General features: G+C 37.6%; 2 protein-coding genes across 3 annotated transcripts in view; both read left to right on the top strand.

Annotated features, from left to right (window-relative positions):
- The first annotated feature begins 776 nt into the window (after positions 1 to 776).
- Positions 777 to 9,279, top strand: mepcea (methylphosphate capping enzyme a). 2 transcript variants are annotated; one of them, XM_058777180.1, is made up of 5 exons: positions 777 to 1,217; positions 2,074 to 3,970; positions 5,070 to 5,288; positions 7,923 to 8,046; positions 8,135 to 9,279. In XM_058777180.1, the coding sequence occupies exons 2-5, from the start codon at positions 2,105 to 2,107 to the stop codon at positions 8,185 to 8,187; spliced, it is 2,262 nt and encodes a 753-aa protein (XP_058633163.1). In that variant the 5' UTR covers positions 777 to 1,217; positions 2,074 to 2,104; the 3' UTR covers positions 8,188 to 9,279. The 2 variants fall into 2 exon arrangements, with proteins under 2 accessions (XP_058633163.1, XP_058633162.1); XM_058777179.1 differs by having other exon boundaries at positions 778 to 1,363.
- A 4,389-nt stretch (positions 9,280 to 13,668) lies between these two features.
- Positions 13,669 to 22,610, top strand: part of LOC131540853 (disks large homolog 4) — a 175,816-nt gene continuing 166,874 nt past the window's right edge. Inside the window, exon 1 of the mRNA XM_058776150.1 lies at positions 13,669 to 14,322. Coding sequence (XP_058632133.1) covers positions 14,293 to 14,322 — 30 coding nt within the window. The 5' untranslated portion in view covers positions 13,669 to 14,292. The remainder of the gene's footprint in view (positions 14,323 to 22,610) is intronic.

Here is a 22,610-nt window from a genome sequence, read left to right as displayed (position 1 = left end):
ATAGTCTACGTCCAAGTTAATTTATACTTTTTCTGACTATCGCAGCTGCTACTTGAGCAGGATGAACTGTTTGTGATGTCTATAATGTTGTTTGTGAGTTGTTAAAACAGTTATAAAGTTTTCTTTTTTTCATTTACATAGGTTCTTCTTGAGGACTACACAAATGTGCTCGAGTAAGCGCACTAGGACTACAAATCCCAGTCACTCTATATGCCATGCACAGCAACCACACGCGGGGGCGGGAACCACAAAGCTTCCGCTTATAGCTTAATCACATTCAAATACAAGCAATCGCGGACGTAAAGCGGCTGGTGCTAAATAAGTAATCAGTCTTCAGTTGCAGAGTGTGCATTTGAGGTTACTGCCTGTCAATCAACTATTAAAAATGTCGTTTATTTACATGCTGGATAGAAAAGCTATGGGGCATCTTGTGCTTGCCTGTGAGGAAGTGTGCAGTGTATAAACAACAGCTCAAAACACACATGAACAAAACCACGCTCTTATTACAATGCAATAAATTGAAACATGCGTCATATACGGGAGGTTTAACGAGGTCGCTGCGGCAATTCGTGAGGTGATGAAGCCAGTTTAATAATGTTGACTTTTATGAGCAGGCACATACTTAGGGCACCTAAAAAGTGGAATCTAGGCTAATCCCTCCCTACATATTCGATGATTGGGCAGTGAAACGAGGGTCTCCGGAATACGCGCGTACTATTGGCTGGTTCAGCTGCTCGTCGCGACGTCATCAGGCGCTCGCGATATATAAAGCACTGAAAGCCCCGTTCCTCACAGTGAGATTCTGCAGCTCATTAGTAAGTTCAGTCGAGTAAGCGCAGTAGTTTAGCTGATCAGTTAGGGGTTAAAAAAATAAAAATAATAAACAGAAAACGACCATTGTGGTCAGTACCTCCAAACAGCCTGCCGATATTCTAAAATAGAGTTCGTTTGTATTTCACTAAGCTTTATTTTAAGGGGTGTGTCCTCTGAATGTATTATTTTGATTGTGAACCTGACGTCAGCGGACAGCTGTGTGTACTGGCGCTTTCAGTGCAGGATGTGCAAGGACAGCAGTCGCTACACTGACCAGGCTGTTGTGGGTTTTTTTTCGTCCGCTGGAGAGGGAGGCAGGCACTGGGCTGTGTACCTTTAAGAGAGGGCGGAGAGAGAGTTAGAGCCCCGGGCTGTGTGTTGAGCACAGCACTGAGCCTGTTTAGGTATCTCTTCGTTTTCTCTCTTCTGTTTTCTTCTTGCACATTTTACTGTGTTATGTATTATTCATGACTGACGCTTGGAGGCGGGGTTTGTACAAAGTATCAATAATAACAGCAGTGTCGAGGAGGCGGGCACGCTGACACTGAAGGTGGGTGGACGTTTTGCGAACGCTGACCTAACATTTACTTTCTTTATGCACACTTGACACATGTTGTCAGGAGCTGACATCAAAGCGAAAGGAAACGTTAAGTTCTGTGCATTTTGGGCAAACGGCATTTTCCTTATTCAGTGTAATTGGTCTTTTATAACGGTAGTTATAAAGGGTTTTATCTATATGGTTTTATAACTTATATATATGAATGGTTCTGTTGAATCTTGTTATCTTAAGCAGAGCACTGTTTGTATTGCATTGAAATAATGTTCTTGTAACTGGATAGTTAAAGGACATCAAAATAGTCCTCTTGGAAACTTTGTGCTCTTAAAAGATCTAGTTTTGATCTTTATTTCTTTCTTTCTTTAATATATTTAATACAATAGTAAATGAGATGCACACAGATTTGCTAAATTTTAATAAACAATGTCATTTGCCCAAGGTTAACATAAATAAATAGGACCGTACACTACATAGTCATTTCAGTTTATCTAATAATAAACTTATTTTTTTAATCTCAAAATAACCAAATATGATCTGACAGATATATTAGTATGTCACTAATTAGGATCTTTTAGGCTTTGATCTAAATGGTAAAATTCTAGCAGGAAAATGGTAGCCTATCATGTTTTGAGTAGGTATAGTAATGATTTAGCAAGTTCTTTTATGTGGGCTTTGTGGATGATTGCTTTTTGCTTTCATTTCAGATCCATGTCTCCTCCAGAGTCAGCCTGAAACATGATAGAGATGTCATTTGACAAAGAAACTGTTTTATCTTGTGAGGGGCAAACAGACCCCACTTCCCAACAGCACTCAGAACTTACTAGAAATGATACCAGCACTCTCCATCCATCCGGGAACACCACAGTTATAAACCTCACCAAAGAGGCCAGTGAAGAGGCAGGAAGTGAGACATCACTGGAGCACAGAGAGAAAACTGCTACCCCAGATAACAATACTCAGAGTGAAAGTGGGGTAGTTGGGGTCGAATCGTGTACAGAAACTCAAAATGGCACCCAGCAGCCCAAACCTCAACAGCAGAAAGTTAATAAGCGCCGCAGCACGATGAGTGCTGGATTCAAACACCCTGGTTATGGTAAACGACGACGCCGTGCCAACTCTGAGAGCGAGTCCGTCCTGCCAACCAATTTCCTGCTGGGCGGGAACATTTTTGACCCACTCAACCTTAACAGCCTTTTGGATGAAGAGGTGAACCGGGCTCTCAATGCAGAGACGCCCAAATCCTCGCCATTGCCAGCCAAAAGCAGAGATCCTGTAGAGATCCTTATACCCAGAGATATCACAGACCCCCTGAATCTCAACTGCCCCAGTGCAGGGGACAGCAGTCCGTTGGTGTCTCCCCTGAAAAGTGGTGGAGGCAGGCGAAGACATCGTAACAAGCACCATGGAGCGAGCACTGGAAGAGTTTCAGGTGAAGGAATAGTCGCACAGATGGATTTACCAGAGTCTAATGGCTGTGCTGCAGGACAAGATGAGGGAACAACAACGCTCTCCTTAACGCATTCGCATCCAGGCGCAGTAGCAAACACACTTGTTCTTGAGCACCAACCCCTATCGGACTCTACTCTTGAGGCTCAATGCTCAAATAAGCCTAATTTAGCCACAAATGGCAGTGAGGTGAAGGAGAAAACCGTTGATGCATCAACTGCACCTTCATCCACTAACCCCACCAACCCTCCATCAAGCAGGCAGCGCAAACGCAGGCGTGCCGGAAACAGATTGGAGAATGCAGATAGTTCAAATAGCATGAGAAATTGGGGTCAGAGATCTGGGAGACATTTTCAGCCCTCTCACACCCCAGGAATGGGCTCTCGCAGCGGAGCTGCAGAGAGGCCTCAACAGCATCCAAACCATTGGAGGCCGCAGAACAACAGCAACCAGCTCCCACAACAGACTAAAAAGAAGTTTCATTATGGCAACTATAACAAATACTATGGTTATAGGAACCCAGGGCTGAGCGAGGATCCTCGTATCCGTGTTATGGATCCTGAGTGGTTCAGAGGAAAGGAGGTATTAGATCTGGGTTGCAACACTGGCCACCTGACTCTATCAATCGCCAAAAATTGGCGACCGGCAAGGATTGTGGGCTTAGATATCGACGCAGCGCTGATACATGCCGCTCGGCAGAATATACGCCACTACCTCTCTGAGGTTCAAACGCAGCAGGCCCGCCGTTCTGGGGAGAATGGGGAGGGGAATCGAGGGGAAGGGAAGGAGAGGATTGACGAGGATTTAGTAGAAGAAAAGAGTCAGAGGAAAGAGAAAGACGAAGAGAGTTTTGTTGTGAAAGAGGAGAGGGATGAGAAAAAAACAAAGCATGTGGATGAAGCGAATGAATGCATGGTTGAAAAAGGAATGGAAGTTGGTCGAGAAGAAAGGGAGAATAAAACGACAGAGGCTGACCAGGGAGAAACGAGTGGGAAAATGGAAGATGAAACATCGACAGGTCTCCCTGATGGAAAGCATTCATTCCCTGTCTCGCTCCGGATCTCAAGAGGACCCATAGCTGGTCCCCCTTTGCCTGAGTTGATCACAAACAGTCTCCCTCCTGGAGATTTCCCTGCCAACGTGACCTTTGTCAAGGTAAGATTGTTTTGTTTTGTTTTTTGCTGCTTTTTTTAAATTGGAATTCACATTCAGTAGACAGGAATATTTTGCTCCAAAGCTCAATTAAATTGCTGTATCAAGTATGCCTGATGTTATCATCTTTATGCAGTTTAAAAATAATCAGCATTGAACTTAATTGAGCTGAATAAAAACACCATTGTCTTCTGTAAAGCTGCTTTCCGGCTGAAATTTAATGTTTCATAATTGATGAATTTTGCAATAGTTTATTACTGTAAAGCTGCTTTCTAACAATCCGTATTAAGAAATTCTGTTATAAATGTGACTTAAAAAGTAATGTACAAAATGATATACAATAAATTAAACAATACAACAAAATATTCATACATTATGCATGCACTCATGTTTGAGTAGAATGGCATAGCAGCAGTAAATAATACTAGTTGAGTATTGAAAAACAATGAATGCAAAAAATGTTCTGCGCTACACATTAAATGCATGCCAGCCTGTCATTCATAGTAGTTTTAGCTGTTAATTTGACTTTTATTAAGCCTGTGCTCTGTTTAAAGCACATAATTGTGTCAAGAAGTAATAATAATATTTATTTCAATAGTTCCAGCAACAAATGAAGTACACTAGGCTCCCAGAAAGTAGTTGTGCAGCATAGCTAAAGATGAACTGGTGTCTGATGATCTAGGTCTTTGATCTCTTATCTGGTTCTGCTTTTCTTGAGTACATGCGTATACATGCTTACCCAAGAGCATTTAAGCCTTTATCTTGAAATGTTGAATGTGAAAACCTGTAGACCTGGACTGAACCAAGCCACATCCGAGGACAAGTGTGTCTTAGAGATTTGGCTCTTTTGACTTGGGCCAGTAAGAAGCCACCCACGACACCTTAGCATCTGTATTGCAATGCAATGTGAATAAAACATTTTGAACAAATTAGGGACCAAACAGCATTATGCCAGCCACCTTGTACCATAGCATCTTGGAGGTAACTTGTGAAAGAGGTGTGGCATGGTAACGTTTTTTGATGTGTATGTTTATATGCAAATAATACTGTTAGGCACCTGTCTGTCATTTTTCATAATCCTCTGTTTGTCTGACCTGCACAGGGGAACTATGTGCTGGAAAGTGATATGTTGCTGCAGACACAAAGGGAAGAGTATGATGTGATCCTGTGTTTGAGTGTGACAAAATGGGTCCACTTGAACTGGGGTGATGCAGGACTCAAACGGCTCTTCCAGAGGGTATACAAGCACCTGCAGCCAGGAGGACTCTTCATTTTGGAGCCCCAGCCCTGGAACTCCTATGGCAAGAGAAAGAAACTCACTGTAAGGCCCTTTTTTGTTGTAATTGTATCTATTCAGCCAAAAGGTCAGACAAACCATTTGATGTTCAAACATTGTGTTAACATGTTTCTCAAATGTGTGTCCTTTGAGCAAAATTGTGATCTGATTTTGTTGAAAGGAATGATCTGTGATGCATATGCACTGTAATTACAATTGCATAATGTTAAGAATTTAATGTTCTAAAATATACCATTTTGAATATAGAAATATGAAACCTAATGGGATAATCTCATGATTTACTCGCCCTCAAGCCATTCTGGGAGTATATGATTTTCTTCTTTCAGATGAATACAATTATTAGAGTTATATTAAAAAATGTCCTGGCTCTTCCAAGCTTTATAATGGCAGTGAATGGGGTTTAACGTTTTGAAACGTTTAACGTGTCCATACATCATAAAAATTGCTCCACACGGCTCCGGGGGGTTAATGAAGGCTTTCTTGAAACAAATCAATGTGTTTTTGTAAGAAAAATGTCCATATTTAATATTTTATAAACCTTCTCTACTGTCGTACACGTTAACGAGAGAGTGGTGTTCCAGTGGATGACGTAGGATGTAGGTGTAGCGTAAGCTCTAGTGAGAATATTCTAGTCTTGCAAGAAACAAGTTTTGTTTACAGGAGCACAGGAAGCAAAGTTTCCTTTGTTTAGCAAAGGAAAACCAGTCTCCTCTTGGCTTATATATCGAAATCTTTCAGCATTTTTCTTAACAAATCCTTGTTTTTTACTTCTAATTTGTGATTTGTGTTTTGTTTTGCTCTCTCCTCTGCGCTTCCACGTTCATTACAGAGCATGTGAGCGAAGCGGAGCGGTGTGATGCTCAGCTCAATATTCTGCTTTGTGGGCGTGCGCTTCGCTCAGTCACTCACGGCCAAAGCAAACGCTCCGCTAATGTTCCACTCACGCTCACCGGTAAACTAAACCACACTCCAATTTCTCCAGTAGGCTTAATTGTTTTTGTTTTTTTTCCTGTTTATAATGAAATTTTATTAACTTAAATGTATTAAATTAAAATTATTAATTTAAAAACGTGTCTCGTTTTTGAAGCCACTTGGCAAACCTTCCTAAAAAAATTAAATAACCGAAATTTCCATGAAAACACAGATTCAGTTATTGTGTAACTGAACATTCAAAACGCAAACAAACACAAGATGAAATGCACATAGAATTTCACAAAATACACCTTGCTTATCAGGCCCATGAAAAGCACACACAAGATGAAATGCACGTAACAGATTATTTAGTGGCATTAAATAAAGAAACACACTTTCTAAAATATAGACCAAAACTGCAGAGAAATGCGGTTTATTAAAACGTTTGTTAATCTTTACAGGACTTTAGAATTTACTTTTAGAAACATTAGACAAACTATTGCTTATTCCACAAGTTTTCGAACTAGCAAATTACCGAAGTGCATTTTGGGTTGAGCGAGCGGAGCAGAATCTTCAGAAAGCCATATTTTAAATATGGATCTTTTTCTTACTAAAATGTATCGATTCGCTTCAGGAGGCCTTTATTTACCCTATAGAGCCATGTGGAGTACTTTTTATAATGGATGGATGCTCTTTATTTGGACAATTGAATATCAACGGCCATTCACAGCCATTATAAAGCTCGGAAGAGCCAGGACATTTAATATTACTATAATTGTATTCGTCTGAAAGAAGAAAGCCATATACACCTAGAATGGCTTGAGGGTGAGTAAATTATGGGTAATTTTCATTTTTGGGTGAACTATCCTTTTAATTCGCCAGTAGATATCTTAATGAGCGAATCACTGAATCATTCACTCAACAGATTCATTCAAAATGTGTGATTCATTAGGAACAAAGCCACTGGTCATTGAATCATTCACTCATCAGATTTCTTTGAAAATACTTCTTCCTTTTTCCTCCCCCAAGCCCCCATTAATTTCAGACCTTGGACTGAGGATGTGATATGGAGCAGATAATAACTTTTCCAAAGATGAGGCCACAACCAATACACTTTGAACAGACAAAAGTGGGCTGTTTCTAGACTTCAAAGGCCTAGTCTCACACTAAGAAGATCAGATGTGGAATGTAGTGCAGAGCCATCTAAACCCTTAAAAGCCCTGTAGCAGCATTTTGAACTAAATGTAGACAGTGATCTCCGGTCATCCATACTGAGTTGCAATAATCAAGTCTAGAGGGAAATGAGGCATCTAATACAGTCTCCATATTTTTAATTGATAGACTTGATTTTAGTTTAGCAGTAGCCTCAAATCTTGAGGTGACTCAAAGATGACACCACGACAGACTTGCGCAAGAAAAGATTAGGTGTTGTTTATGTGTGATGCAAAGTAAAATGACCTCAAAACTAGCACATTATGAAGCAAATGCAATAGCAATATAAGACACCAATGTTCAGTGTAGTTCATTGTAAGTTAATGGTTTGTTGGAACGTGACAAAATAATACAAAATTTAACTGACATCACAGGTGTGCATATATCAGTGCATGCATTATCGAATTTAAAGCTGGAAGATACAGTTTTAAAAGTGCAATTAAGCCTTTTGTCACACATTGAGGCATTTTAAAGTTGGGCACTTCTTGTTGTTTAACCACATGCATTTTATTTTATTATGGTTTAATTTCTCAGGAGACCATCTTTAAGAATTACCACAGCATCCGGTTAAAACCGGACCATTTCTCCTCCTACCTGACTACTGAAGTGGGCTTCTCCAGTTATGAGCTCATCGGAACGTCACAGAACTATTCTAGAGGTCAGAGCTTTGAAAGGCCTTTCAGTTCCTCCCTATGATATTATGATATAATGTCAATATTTCTAACCCTCAGTTTGTCTTCTCTTAGGTTTTCAGAGACCAATCTACCTTTTTCACAAAGGACCCTCACCTCAAAAGTGATGCCACCAGTTCAACCACCAACTTTGAGAAGAAAACGAGACTGGATTGGATTTTGAAAACAACCAGCATTTGAAGCCACTGGAACTTTAAGCATTTTTCTTTGATGGAAGACTTTCCATATTTTGAACTCTTAAATGGAATCTCATTGGTGCTGAATAAGAGAAATTGTTCCCCTGCCTTTAAAAATAAAGGAAAACCCATCGCAATATTTTTCAAGGACTCTACTGAAGAATTAGAGATGCCAATCAGAGTTTTCCCTACTCAAGCAAGCTGTTTTTACCCCTCATAAAGAGAATGATCTTGTGAACAAGCACAATGTTGAATCCAGTCAAATCACACAAAGTAATTTCTAAGCTCCTGTTAAACGCTTAGATTAAATTTGTTTTTCATTTGGAATGAAATTCCTAAAATGCAAATTCCTGAGCAACTGTGGCTTCCTTACTAGCACACAAAACTGGTAAACGACCATCTAGAATTTAAATGTTTGGTGGTTGGGTATGTGAACATTATCTTTTCTCAAAAGGAAAGATTAGAGCATGTTACCAGATGTCCAGTTTTCAGATTTTTGCTGTTTTGTTGTTGCTGCACTGTTGTATACAATTTATTTTTTTTCTTTACCTTTTGAACAAAGCATTGCTATTAACAGTTCTAGCATCTGTCTGCCCATCAGCCATTTTCCAGCCTGCATGGCTGCCATTTATTAACAAATACCAATAGCTTAATTTTAAGTTCATCAATTATATTGCCTGGTATAACATGACCGTAATTTTGTCCTTGGCAGTTTTGAAGCTGCAGGTTAGCTGATATGCTATGATGAAGTGTTTACTGATCTAATGTCCCTAATAAAAGTCCAGAAGGATGTGATTCCTTTTTGGTGTGGTGGGTCATAGAGAATGATGTTTAAATATTTTTATTATTTTTTTTTTAATCTGTTTTGTTTTGATTCTCCAGCTGTTAAAGTTTAACAAAATCCGAGGTACGTTTTGTAAATTGTTTGTCCAGAGTTCTTGTCACAACTGAGGTAACCTTGTTGTTGTTTTATTCCTATTGAAAGGTTTGCACTAAAACGAGAGAATAAATTTGTCTCCCACATTTGTATTTTCTTGTGCAAATGTAAAGTTGGTGTATTTCTAAAAAGGGTTCTTTTCATTCAAAGGACTCCTAGAAATTGAAAAATAAACTACAAAATAACATGAATTTGCAATGCTCACCCAGTTTTTAAAAAAATATATAACTTCAATACTTAGTTGTTGACCTAGTTAATAATTATGGAAATTCATGGGCCGAGCTGTTGTGTTAAAATTATGATTCAGCAATGACAAATGGCATTGTAACATGTTACCCAAGAGTAACACATAAGGGATGCTGCTCTTTCCTGGTTTATTATTAAAGTTCTAAATTGTATTCAATGCAGTGTGCAAATTAACACTGTGTGATCTCCTCATGCTACATAACTAATTGCATTAAATATTACATTACATCAAGGTTTCCCAAACTGGGGTTCATGATGTCGCTGTAGGAGGTTTGTGAGTTTAATAAAAAGCTAATAATTAAATCATACAAATGTAAAATGAAAATAAATCATTTTAATGTAACAACAATCAAAACAAAATACCTCGTGCATTCGCATATGACCACAGAGAACTTTGAAGAACATGTTACTTAATTTTTAACTTATTACCTTTAATTCTCAGAGGGTTCTTCAAGTAAATATATTTTGGGAATATACATTTGGGAATCCCCGCAGTACATGTAAATAAGAAATAACGTGAATGTGTGCCTTCCAATGAATTTTGAAAGCCTTCCAAAGACATGAGTGATAATTGAGTGATAATTGACTGGGTGATAATTAAAAAAAACAAAAACATTAGTGTTCATCAGTAGCAATGCTGAAATGTTATCAGTTGTCAAATGCTGTGTAATTATAGCCACCTGACTAGTGACTAGTCTTTGTGTTAAATGTCCACAAGACTGGAAGATCATGATGTATATAAGTGGTAGGGTATTTTAGAAAGATAAATTTAAAAGATTAAAAATAATTTGGGAGAATTAATTAATTATGAATAATGTATTGCTATTTTGTTAATAATATCATGTAATCAATAAAAAAGTAACTGTAGTCTACGTATTTTAAAATAATACAAATTACTTAATTTTTGGAATCTGATATAATCCCAGTATCCAGCACTGGTATTATATCATTATTCAAAATGTTGTCGAAGCAGATGGATTTGTCATGTGGTATCTGCTACTTTTCTCAGCGCTGGGTAACCAGAACAACAGCTGTTTATGAGGACCATTGTTCTTCTTCGATTCATTTTATAAAGCTTCCCTGGAAGAGTTCCATTTGTATAAGCAGCTACGAGACAAAAGGAAATGTTGGATTGAAACTATCATACGAATGTGTACAATGCTAAAAACCGCCCTGAGTAATGAATGCAGATCGATTGAAAATTAGTAAACGACTTTTACCTCATAAGTAAAAGTTATTACCCACCACATTTGTCACTCAAGCAATGCAGAGTTTGCAGTGACACTTCACAATATATTGCGCTGAGCCTGTTAAACGTAATACTATTACTGAAACGGTCAAATAATTTCCCCAAACTCTGTAGATAGTTTCCGTAAAATGTTGCAATATTCCAAACGACCACAAGATGGAGCAATCTTACAAAAAAACAGGTGTTTTTGTAACAAAATCGGGAAATTGCTTTATCTTGCCATTCTACAGCACAAACGTTACCAAATATTGTCGTTACCTCAGTAGACATTTCATTCTACAATATAACCAATTTAAACATAGCCTATTGCGTACTGACGCATGTGAGTGTGTGAATAGCCAGTGTAAAAACGCTTCTGTATGAATGCAGATTCACTTCTGTCTGTTCACAGCAAGGCAGTGTGTGAACACACATTTCTGACTGAAGATAATGTGTGTGTTAAATATTAATGCCCCCAGCCTACCCAACACGTGTTTGTGTATGTATGTGAATGTCATTTTATGACAAACTCCTTTACTCCTTTATGAAAAACTTCATATATTAAAACCCAACTGAGACTCAACATCACTGCTCCACTGTCTCTCTCACACACATGCAGAGACACACCAATCCATATACAATTACAACTACACATCAGAGCATAAATGCACAATAAAGCAAATGAGTATGTGCACATTGAATTTCAACAGACACATGCACTTATGTAACAGTGATGTAGTAGGAGTGAAGATGTATGCTCAGTCCATTTAAAGGCAGATTTGAATTAAACCAATAAAAACACTCATCTGTGTTCATTGTCTTCTTTCTGTTTTAACAACACCCAATTAAAGCATGCATACTGTCTATTGCTTTCTCTCTCTCCTAGCACAGTCCTGACATAAAAGTCATAGCAGCTCCACACAAAACACTATTGTACTTCAATAACTCAAGTGTCATGGATTCATGGATTGGTAGATGCAGATGGTTTGGATTACCTTCATTTAAAACACTGTTCCATTAGCAATGAAACACTGTTTGAATAAAACAGTCTGAATTGTGAAGTATTTTTATTTGTAGTTGTGTTGAAATATACACCGCCCTGGAGAATGAAAATGTGACAACCCATTTATTGCACAACCATTGACTCTTGACTGGGTGGAGATGCTGATTGAAAGGCTTTGAAGCTCTGACATACCCCTTGACTGACTTTAATGGTACAGTCCACTGTCTTAAAGGCAAAGTGATAATTAAAAAAAAAAAAAAAAAGTCGTGCACAGTGTGTTTTTACTCAAATGGCTATTAATCTGTCTCATTCTCATCTCACTGGTCAGCACTGGATGGATATGAACATATATATGGAGAAAAGACTGAAGTGTTGTTAACACAAAGGCATAAAAAGAAGCAAATAAGATGACAGTGTCACTAAAAATAGCCTCATCTTCTCTCAATCTCTCACCCTCCTTTTCTCTCTCACCACCTCTCTTTCTGTTTTCTCTTGTCTTTTATTTCAGAGAGCAAATAAAATGAATGCAGTGCCTTGTTGCTGTCTTCTTTCTGTCTCTCTTTGGGTTTTTTCAGGAATAGCATAGTAGTCATTCTATTCATGCAGTACACAGTATGTATAGTATGCAAATTTTCAGTGAAAGACATACTTGTACACTATCCGCTATATAAGCGCACTAGTGGATTACTGTATGGCACAATACTACATTCAGCCTTCTTTTAAAATCAGTATTTTTTTTAAATATTAAATAATGCAGTGAACACTGAACATATTTGTCATATGAACTGTTACATTAAGTTACATATTTAATTCAGCAAATGGCATTCAGTCATGGCCTTTCAACCAGGGTCCCACATCAGCAGGGGGCGCTGATGAGATGCAAAACACTGTACTTTTCATTGTTTTTTTCTTTTTTGTTGGAAATATTCTTTCTCATGTGATTAGTTTCACAGTTATTATTAATCATATTAACTGCCAAATTACAATAGATAATGCCTATAAAGGTGAGAAAAAAATTACTGTAAAATTAAAAAATTATGTGACGAATCTGACGAAAAGGGGTTTCAAGCATGAAAACCATTAAAATTTAATACAGCTGTTTTTCGTACAAAATGTGTTTAACCTTATTGTTTCTGAGCAAAAAAAAAAAAAAAAAAATCTGCAAATAGAGAAAAAAAAATATTTACACAAAAAAAATGTCATTCAGAGTAACAATATGCCAAAAAATCTTGTCAGTCATATCAATCACAAATTCTCAATTTAAGGATCACAATGCAGCCCCCCAAAACTTTACCAATCTTTGCCATTATCCTTCAAAATATTCGATTTTATCCATTTGTCAGCGGAACATTTTTTAATGATTTAAAATACAATTTAGTATGACCACTTATTACTTTATATATTTTAATTAGGCGAGTAGCCCACCGAATAAGTAGCCTACGTAGCCTATCTTTACATTTTATTTTATAATATGCTTATACAGTAGGCTATATAAACACTTTTGTAAATTTAATTTAATGCAGATGTCTCGTCTTTGACCGATATATTGCTAATTTGCAGCATTTATATCATTTACTATTAATTTATTTTATCATAGCTCGTGTTTATTTTATTTCTAATAACAACATTTTTATTGTTTAGTTTTAGTTAAGTATAATAACCCTGATTGTAGGATACATTGTCCCACACAGTGTACTCTGCAGTGTTATGCTGCAGATGCAAATGCTGTAGGTCATCCATCCGCGGACTCCCTGCGAACTACCTTGCACAGTAGTACACGTTATTTGTCGCACACTGTCTCGCATACTACCTTATAAGTATGCAGTGTAGAGCGCGGCACGCAGTTGGCACGCGGCCTGCCAGCTCGCCGATTTCACTGCGTTTTCTAAAGCCACGGCCACACGACAACGGCCCGGCTATTTACACAGAAACAACTCTGCAGCGTTGCCAGGGCAACGGCTACCGAAAGCCATGACAACCAGTGTACCCTCGTCATATACTAGTCTTCCTTTCTTTGTCTGAGTTCCCGTCTTCGCGTATTCCTTCACATCCGGCGCTTTTCTTGAGTAATTTCGCTCTTTAACTGTCATTCCCTCTCTACACGCGCATCTTCACCTCCCCTTCCATCTTTTTACGTCCCCTCCCTCCGTGCGCGCTCTCTCGCGCGCTCTCTCTACATCTTCTGCCGCTTCAGTCCGTTCCCTCTTTCTTTTCTCCCCTTCTTCGTCACCTCGTCTCTGCACTCATCCTCCCCTGCCCATCTCCTTTCATTTGCTCGTATCCTCTCCTCCATCTCTCCGTTTCGTCTTTTTTTGTATCTCCCCCCATCGATAGGCTACGAACGCGTCCCTCTCCTCGTCCTTTCCTCGTTTGCTAAATCCTGAAGGCAGACCTCTCTTATTCTCTCTCTTTCCGTCCCTCCCCCTTCCTCTTTACGTTTCCCCCTCCCTCTATACTCTATTTTCCTCAATGCTTAAGTCAGTCAAAAGAGATACACTGAAGAAAAGAGGGGCGAACGGCGGGCGCTGAGAGAGAGACAGAGAGAAGGAGAGAAGCTGGAGGGAGAGAGGGGAGAGGGGGGAACGGGGGTTTGGATACATCTCCACCTGTCTTCTCTCTGCCATGGACTGCCTCTGCATAGTGACCACAAAGGTAAGCCAGTTCACCCTGTCACGACCAGAAGCACGAGTGTGTGGTGTGGGCGCGCTAGGGGAAAGTTTATCGCATCTCCTGCTGGTGCGAGCTGAAGGGAGCGTTCTGTTCCGAGCGATATTCATGGGTTCAGCACTTCTTTGTTCTTCCGTCTGATCTGACTTTCTCTCTCACCCGAGCTCGCTCGAATTGACACGAATCCCAGGCTGTTTTATAATAGGAGCGTGCATTTGAAATGCCTTACGCGTTTTGTGGCGCGTAAGGACGGGACGCGTTTTTGCGTTTCATGAGAGCTGGACGCAGCGCAGAAGCAGAACGCTCGCGTTCGCGTGAACTTCTTTTGACTCGCCTCGCTGAAAAACACAGCGAGACGCCACTACTAAACTGTCAAAGAGCTCCATCTGAGCGTGTATGTACATGTGTACAACAATTAAACAATAGCGCAGCGGAACGCAAGAACGCGTCTCTTGTGAACGGAGTGTGAAACTGCGGCTCACACTCGGGCATACCGTGGTGCAGTGACAGAAATGAACTTTTTTTTTTTTTAATAAATATATACATATGAGGGAATATTTGCCCCATGGAATTGGCTTTTATTTTTTTTTTAGGATGTTGATTGTCTAACCGTATACAAGCTCGCATTATTTTAATCGAATAGTTCATCAATTTAGTCCTCAATCTGAACACTACTGACGCTTCAAATACAAAGTAGCTGCAGAAGTGCTTTCTACTACCTACTTGTACAGTAGAATTTAATGGATCGCTGTTTTAAGTTCTGAATATATTCTTAGTTTTGTCCTTTTTAAAATACACTTCTTTTTAGCCGCACATTGACAACACTTACCTCAGAAACACATTGTTTGACAGCTACAAGGCAGTACAGAGTCTTCATTGCTTCTCATTCAATAATTGGATAGGTTTGATAGAATATTGCAAAATATATCACTTTTTTTGATAAGAAACAGATATAAAAGACATTTTACCACATTTTTTTGTCAGTTTCATTGGCATTGTGGTTCATTTCTGACCCTGCTGTGGTGCTTCACAGATGTGTGATGCTGTCTGTGAGGAGGAGGAGGAGGAGGAGGAGGAAGTAGAGGGCTTACAAAGGCTCAAAGAAATGAAAAGGAAATGAGAGAAAAAAAGTGAGATCTGTTAAATTATAGAGAGAAGGACGTATGTGTGTGGGAGCCAGAGAGTGAGAGGTCAGCTACAAGCAAAAGCTTTCATTAATAAATGCTCGCATGTGATTTGTCATCTAACTGCAGTTAGCAGGCTGTGTGTGTGTGTGTGTGTGTGGAGGTGAGACACATCCCACTGCTCCTGACGGTATGTGCCTCTTTGCCCATGTCGTGTTGCTGGCAGAGCACTCCGAATGGTTTATGTAACGTTGGCTGGTGCTTTCTCTCCTGTGCTGGTGTCTGTTCCATCACTTTTCTCTCTTTCGTTGTCTTCCGATTGACTCCCACCTTGCATGCTCCTCCTAAACACTACCATGACCTCACTCCCAACAGACCTACTGCGCCCAATGTATGAGTGAGAGTCAGAAAGGTACAAAGAGAGAGAGAGTTGAAGAGAGAAATTAGCGCAGTGCCTGCTTTTGTGTGGGCTGAGATGGAAATGGTGCACTGGTCTTTGGATGTACGCTTATTAAAGACCATACTGTGTTTTTAGCGAGGATCCCAATTGTATTGCTCTTTCTGCGAGGCTTATGTTATGTTTCGTTAAGGATCAAATTATTCTCAGATGTTGAAATTCCTCAAGAGTAATACAAATTTAGCTATAAGCGTCAATTGACACACAGTACTCTAAACGAATGTGGAAAGCTTAGATAAAGGAAATGTTCCGAAATCTCTGACTAGCAAGGTGCTATCTTGGCAAATCTGAACACAGTTTGAGACACTGTTGAGATCTCTTCTAAAACTCTATATGAAACTTGAGATTGCTAGGTTTTTTAATTCAGGAGAAAAAGCTGAGAGGACTTGAGCAAAATTTGTGTTTCCAATACTGTCCGGAAGAAACAGATGGCTCCTTTGGATGTAAAGTTATCCGGAAAGTTTCACACTAGACTCACAATAACTTCCGGACACCAAAATGATGTTCTTTCCTCTGCTATAGCCTTTAAAACATCTAGTATTATTAATGGTTCATAATCAGCATCTACATTTTAATTAGCATTAGTTTTGTATGCACCGCAGAATAGGCCTACATTTGCTTATTTATTATGGCTTACAATTAAATCATTTGTGCAGACAAACGGCTAATTTGAAGCACTTTGCACCTATAGTAAGTGCACTAACTGCTAATGCTGATTATTCCCTCTTGTAGTTTTCTTAATTACTAACATTTTCTTACTTAGGGGAACAAATGCTTCAAAATTAACAACTTAACGCAGTTATTTATCACTATTGCTTTGTTTTTCTTAATTATGGGGCAGTCACACTACACGTTTAGTAACATTCACTTCCATTTATACATATGCAAATGTGGGAGACCGGAAACAAAGTTTTGCATTTCGCTGTGTTCCAAAGTTCAAGTGTGGTAAACTCTGACCTGCAAATTTTTACATGAAGATGTGTGACAAATACATAATTGATATGTTATGGTGTGTAGGTGTGCAGTGTTACGGGAAAGTGGAGTAGACTGGATATTTTCACATGTTGGATTTATTAATATTTGTCACATGTTGAATTTATGTTTTAAAGATGCGTGACTCGATATCAAAATAATATAATATCGCATCAAAGTTTAGTGTATTTTTATTACCACACTGCTAAGATAATCTAATCAATAAACAATTTAATATCTCTTGTGAAAAAGAAGTATGTTTGATTTTGAACTTGTAGTGTACTTAATATTTTAAAATCTTAAAGTATATTAAAAACACCTGCACTTGCAGTTAATACAGCATTAAAAATACAAGGTCATGTAAGTATACTTAAAAAGAGTACACTTTTATGACTGTTTCTTAACGCACTTAAGTACACTTGTACCACTTTTGCTTCAAAGTACTTTCAAAATAATCTTTTATTGTGCTTTAAAGAAATACACTTATTTCAGTGATTTGTTGAACATGCTAAATACACATGAAAAGTTTATGAATATAATTTTAACTGTAATGTTATTTAATATTAAATTTAAAGTTTATATTTTTTAAATGTACTAAACACATTTTGATACAAATGGAATATATACTGACATATATATTGTTATTTTAGTTTGCCATAAATGCTTGTCAAAATATTTAGCAAAACAATTTAACCATATTTCAGAGACAAAAGAAGTAATTTTGAAATATAAAGATGAACTTAAGTATTGTTTTCAAAAGCACTCTTAAGTTCATATGATTGCATTTAATATGAATTTAAACTATAATACATTATCATCAAATTGTAAATAGTGTGCATTCAAGTTTTCAAAAGCATTATTCAGTTTGATCTTGAGTATATTTTTAGTTCAGTAATACTCTTTTTATAGTATGCTACAGTGTACTTCTTTTTCACAACAGATACCATAGTGCTCACTCACTCCAAAGAATAGCACAAAATTATGATGTTATTGTAAATGAAAAAAAAAATGCAGTTTTTTTTCAATATTATGATGACGAATGTCCAAAAAGGTGTGGAATTGCCACCGTACTTTTTAGTTTGTGAATCTCGTCATCATCCTTGTGTCCCTCGGTGTATCCCATCCTTACTCAGCAATTTCATGAGTTTTTGTAACCCCCTTTGTGATCCATAAAGTTTGTTGTACATTATGTTCCTGTTTCATTGAGTTGCATTGTGGGTGAATTATGTATCATGCCAGCGTACATCTGTGTGTGTGTTATGTTTCCTCAGCATGTGTCCTATTTTGTTGTGTTAGAATTTTTTTTGTTTGTGTATAAATGTGTGTGTGTGTTTGCTCATCTGTGGCCACAGATGCATGTGAATGTCACTCAGTTCCTGTTGGCTTCATTTGATTTAAGCCTGTTCCCTTGGCAACAGAAGCAGGCGCCTGCTCGTCAGTTGACAGAAGCAGACAATATGAAGTGGGTAGGAGAGATGAGCGAAGAGAATGATAGAAAAGCTTTCTGTGTATTTGTAAAAGTGTGTATGTGAGAGCGGCTAAACTGCATGTATCAGTGTGCAGTCTCTACCCATGCTTTAGATTGTTAGTGTTTATCTGTAGATGGGCCATTTATTGTGTGTGTGTGTGTGAGTGTGTGTCGACAGAAGTGGAGGTTTACCCTTTGAAAGCCTCTTCAGTTGGACTGAAACTGGATCTGTCCCTGTGGTGACTGAGATTGAGCCAAATCTGGCTCCACAGACTGTGACAGTGGATGAATCTACCTCATATCGACCAATAAATGTCTCTCCCTGCATTTAAATGGAACTTTTTGTTGCAACACAATATTATATTTACATTTATTCCTTTGGCAGGTGCTTTAAAAGCAACCCACAGTGCATTCAAGACATGTTTTACCAGTATATGTACTTCCTGAGAATCAGACTTATGACCTTGGTGTTGTGAGCGTCGTGCTTTAACACCTACAGGAAATTAAAGTCTTTGTTGCAAGTATTTTATAATTTTGTCAATGCAGCAGGTTTGTCATTTACACTTTTAGTGAAAAACTGACCAGGATTCAACCAGCTGTTTAGAAAAGCATTGCTGAGGCTTGAATGACATGTACATGCAGAAATCCAGAAAATATTAATTATTGTAATTTCTGGGCAGAAATGTCTTGATCACACAGTGAGGTGGTTCTTATTGTGGTTCAAGTTCAGGTTAAGGTTTAAAAGGCTGAGTGTTTTGTCAGGATCTACACCGGATGCAGACGCTCTGTGCGCTGCAGGACCAAATCTGTGGAGCTACCAGCTTCATACATTTGAGATCACTTGAAATGAGCACAAAAAGTTTATTTGAATCTTTAGAAAACATATAAAAAAAAAAACAATGTATTTTTGTTGAACATCACTTGATACATCAGGCTTTTATGACTCATACAGTATGATATGCATGGGACAAAATGGAGATCATCCTCATTGCTCAGTTTTATTCAGAGGCCCAAACTGAGCAAAAATATGCAATTTGGTGTAGATGCACATATTTATATGCTAAAAAGTAATATGAAATTCTGATAGCTTTTGGTGTAACTCAATGAGAGTTTATAAGGATATGCTTACATAAAATGTATATAATTATCAGTTGTCACCCAATAATATGTCTTCGTAAGAAAAAGCTCTATATTTTTTATAGTGGGGGAAAATATAGAATGCAGTGCATACAGTGATGACTGAGAGATAAACATTTCTCAAAAGCCTGATACAGCATTTGATACTCACATTTTAACATGATTTTTGTAAAAAAAAAAAAAAAAAAAATAGACATATATTTTGACACATAAACTTAATTGCTTGGGTCCATTCATTTTAAAATAATACAAACAATATTAACGTTATTTAAAAGTTATTTATTAAAAGATATAGAATTAAAATGACCATGACCTGGATGATTTTGAAATTATAATCAAAGACCTTTTTTCTTTTTTCTTGTTAAAAATCTTGTTTCTTGTTATCAATTCAAAAGAAGGCATGTAGTAGATTGTGTGCGACAGCTTTTTCAGCAAAGATTTGGTTATGTTGATCATTTAGAGACCTTAGAAATGTGAGTATCAAATATGATACAGTAGGATTTATAAGTTTAAGATAAAAAGTATATATTTTTTCATCACGTATGTTCTCTGACGAACATTGTTGCCTGTTTCTATTTTTATCAAAAGAAGATCCACAATACATAGAGTCTTGGTTGACCCAAAAATAAAACTTCATCGTCATCATTTACTCACGCTGTTCCAAACCCATATGCCTTTCTTCCATGGAATACAAAATACAGTCTTAAAGAATGTCCAGGCTGCCAACTTTCCATGCACCTAAAGCCTACAGTGACACAATTCCTCTCAAGTCATACAGTATGTTAGCTTGTGTGAGGAACAGACCCAAATACAGAGAATTGCCTGAAATCTTTTTCTCAGCGACAGCTCTCAAATCCCATTCACACTTATTTAGTCATGGCACATTGTGTTTAGATGTACAATGACATTTTTTGCCACTGATGTAAAATCTCCCACACCGACTTGTCTTGGCATGTACGTTTGGATTTCAGTATATGGATGAAAGCAGTGGTGGAGAAAATTTTCATTGAACAGTGATTCAAGATTGTGTTTTGTTGACACTGTGCTGGCCGATATGACCAAATTTTACTGGACTTTGTGGATGTAGCAGTAGCAAACAATGACTACGTTTACATGGACATCAATATTCAGATTTTAATACGATTAAGACAATACTCTGATTAAGAGTCTACCATGTAAACAGAGATTTTTGATGACCTTAGTAAACACAAATCGAATTAAGACATGTGGAGTATTCCTATTTTAGTCGCATTATTGAAGTGCAGTACAGACATGTAAACACCTTAATCACACTATTACCATCGTGTAGGACTTTTCGCCGCATTTTGCGACAGGATACACACACGACAGTGTTCAACCGTTTGACGGCAAATAAAAGAGTTTCAACACCGCCGTCGTCTGTATGCGCGTACAAATAATTAACTGCACTTGAAGCTTTCATAAAATTAAAAATTAAACACCCAAACCTGTATATGGCATCATCACGAAGACTAACTATATGTTCATACGTGAAATTCTGGAGGAGACGTCGGATGGAGTCGCGTGGTAACGTAATGACACATGCCATTAATCGATCTATGTACTCTAACATGTAAAACGGGAACATGAAAGGATTATTCTAAAAGCAACTCATGTAAACACCTTAATCATAATATTGTCTTATTCAGAATAAAGTAAATAATTAGATTACTGATGTCCATGTAAACGTAGTCATTGTCTCATTGAAGAAATTGTGCAATTCAGTCATTGCAGCCACGACATTTACTCCACCAGTGAAAGTGTCCAATTACAGCGGGTTACTGGGGTAAAGCGAGTAGTATTCGATGGGACATATGATCTCAAAATATGATCCCTAAGAGGCTACGCACGGCAACCGTGTTTCATAGGCTACTGATATGACTGGAGTCTTCATCTCATGGGTGTAATAACAACAGCAAACAGATTGGGAACGACACAAGAGTGAGTCAGTATTCAGTAATGACAGAATTTGTGTCTCGGTGAACTTTCCCTTTAAACAATCAGTGTGGGATCAGCACATAGTCATTTCAGAGGTGACAATGTTAGTTGAAATTCCTCAATAAATTAGGCTACATTCTTTTAGACAGAACAAGATGCTGATGAAATGTGTATTTGAATGTCTGACCTTAAAACAAACTGCAACATATTTTCATAATTTATACTTACAAATACAGGTGTAGGTGTGTTAAAATCCTACTTTGAGCATAACAGTAATTTTCCTCCACTGAAACAAAAAAATGATTGGATGAACAAGCATTTGCAGAAGAACACTTTTTACAACAATTTCATCTCTTATTTCTGACCCTCTTGATGACACATATTTAGAAGAGTAAGAGGAGAAAACAGTGAAAAGTGTTTTTCTGAGAGATTTTGGGAGAGTTTAAGACAGTGTGATTTATTCACAGCTTTTGTTGTCGGTATTTACAGAGATTGTTAAACAAGTGCTGCTGCTGCTGGTGACGGCTGTCTCAGTCTCATTCATCCGCACTTTATTTGGTACAAACAGCCAAATCCTGTTTTTTTTTTTTCAGCCATCACAAGGTATATTAACAGTCATGCTAATGACTGTGAGTGAGATATTTTGACCAAAGCATCATAAGCATGTGGTCCTGTTGAACACTTAATGACCCTTGCTAAAAATCAAGTATACTTTTAAAAAGAGTATGTATTATGGAAATAATATAATTTAAAAGAATATACTTGAAGAATACTGCAAACAGAATATAATGTTTTCAGACACTTAATTGCATGTTAATTGCAATATGTGTAATAGTTTAAATTTGAAATGTAATTAGCTGGACTTTAGAGCATTTTTGACCCACTTATGAAGAAATTGAATACATCTTTAGATGTAATTTCATAATTATTTCTATTGTCTTTGAAATATGGTTAGAATGGCAAGCATATGGTAAATTAAAATATAATTTAATTTCTGTTGAAACTTGTATGTCATTGTAATGATGAAGTTGCAATTCAGTATCTTTAAAATATATTAACTTTAAATGTAATACTGAACAGGATACTGCAAATAAAATTACAATCAAGCACTTTAAGCTTTAGTAAACTCTTAAAAATAAGTGTACTTCTTTTAAGCACA

Source organism: Onychostoma macrolepis, chromosome 05, assembly GCF_012432095.1.
Source record: "Onychostoma macrolepis isolate SWU-2019 chromosome 05, ASM1243209v1, whole genome shotgun sequence".
NCBI classification, from domain to species: domain Eukaryota; kingdom Metazoa; phylum Chordata; class Actinopteri; order Cypriniformes; family Cyprinidae; genus Onychostoma; species Onychostoma macrolepis.
Note: the sequence above shows the minus strand (reverse complement) of the source record. Positions and strands in the feature narration are given on the sequence as shown.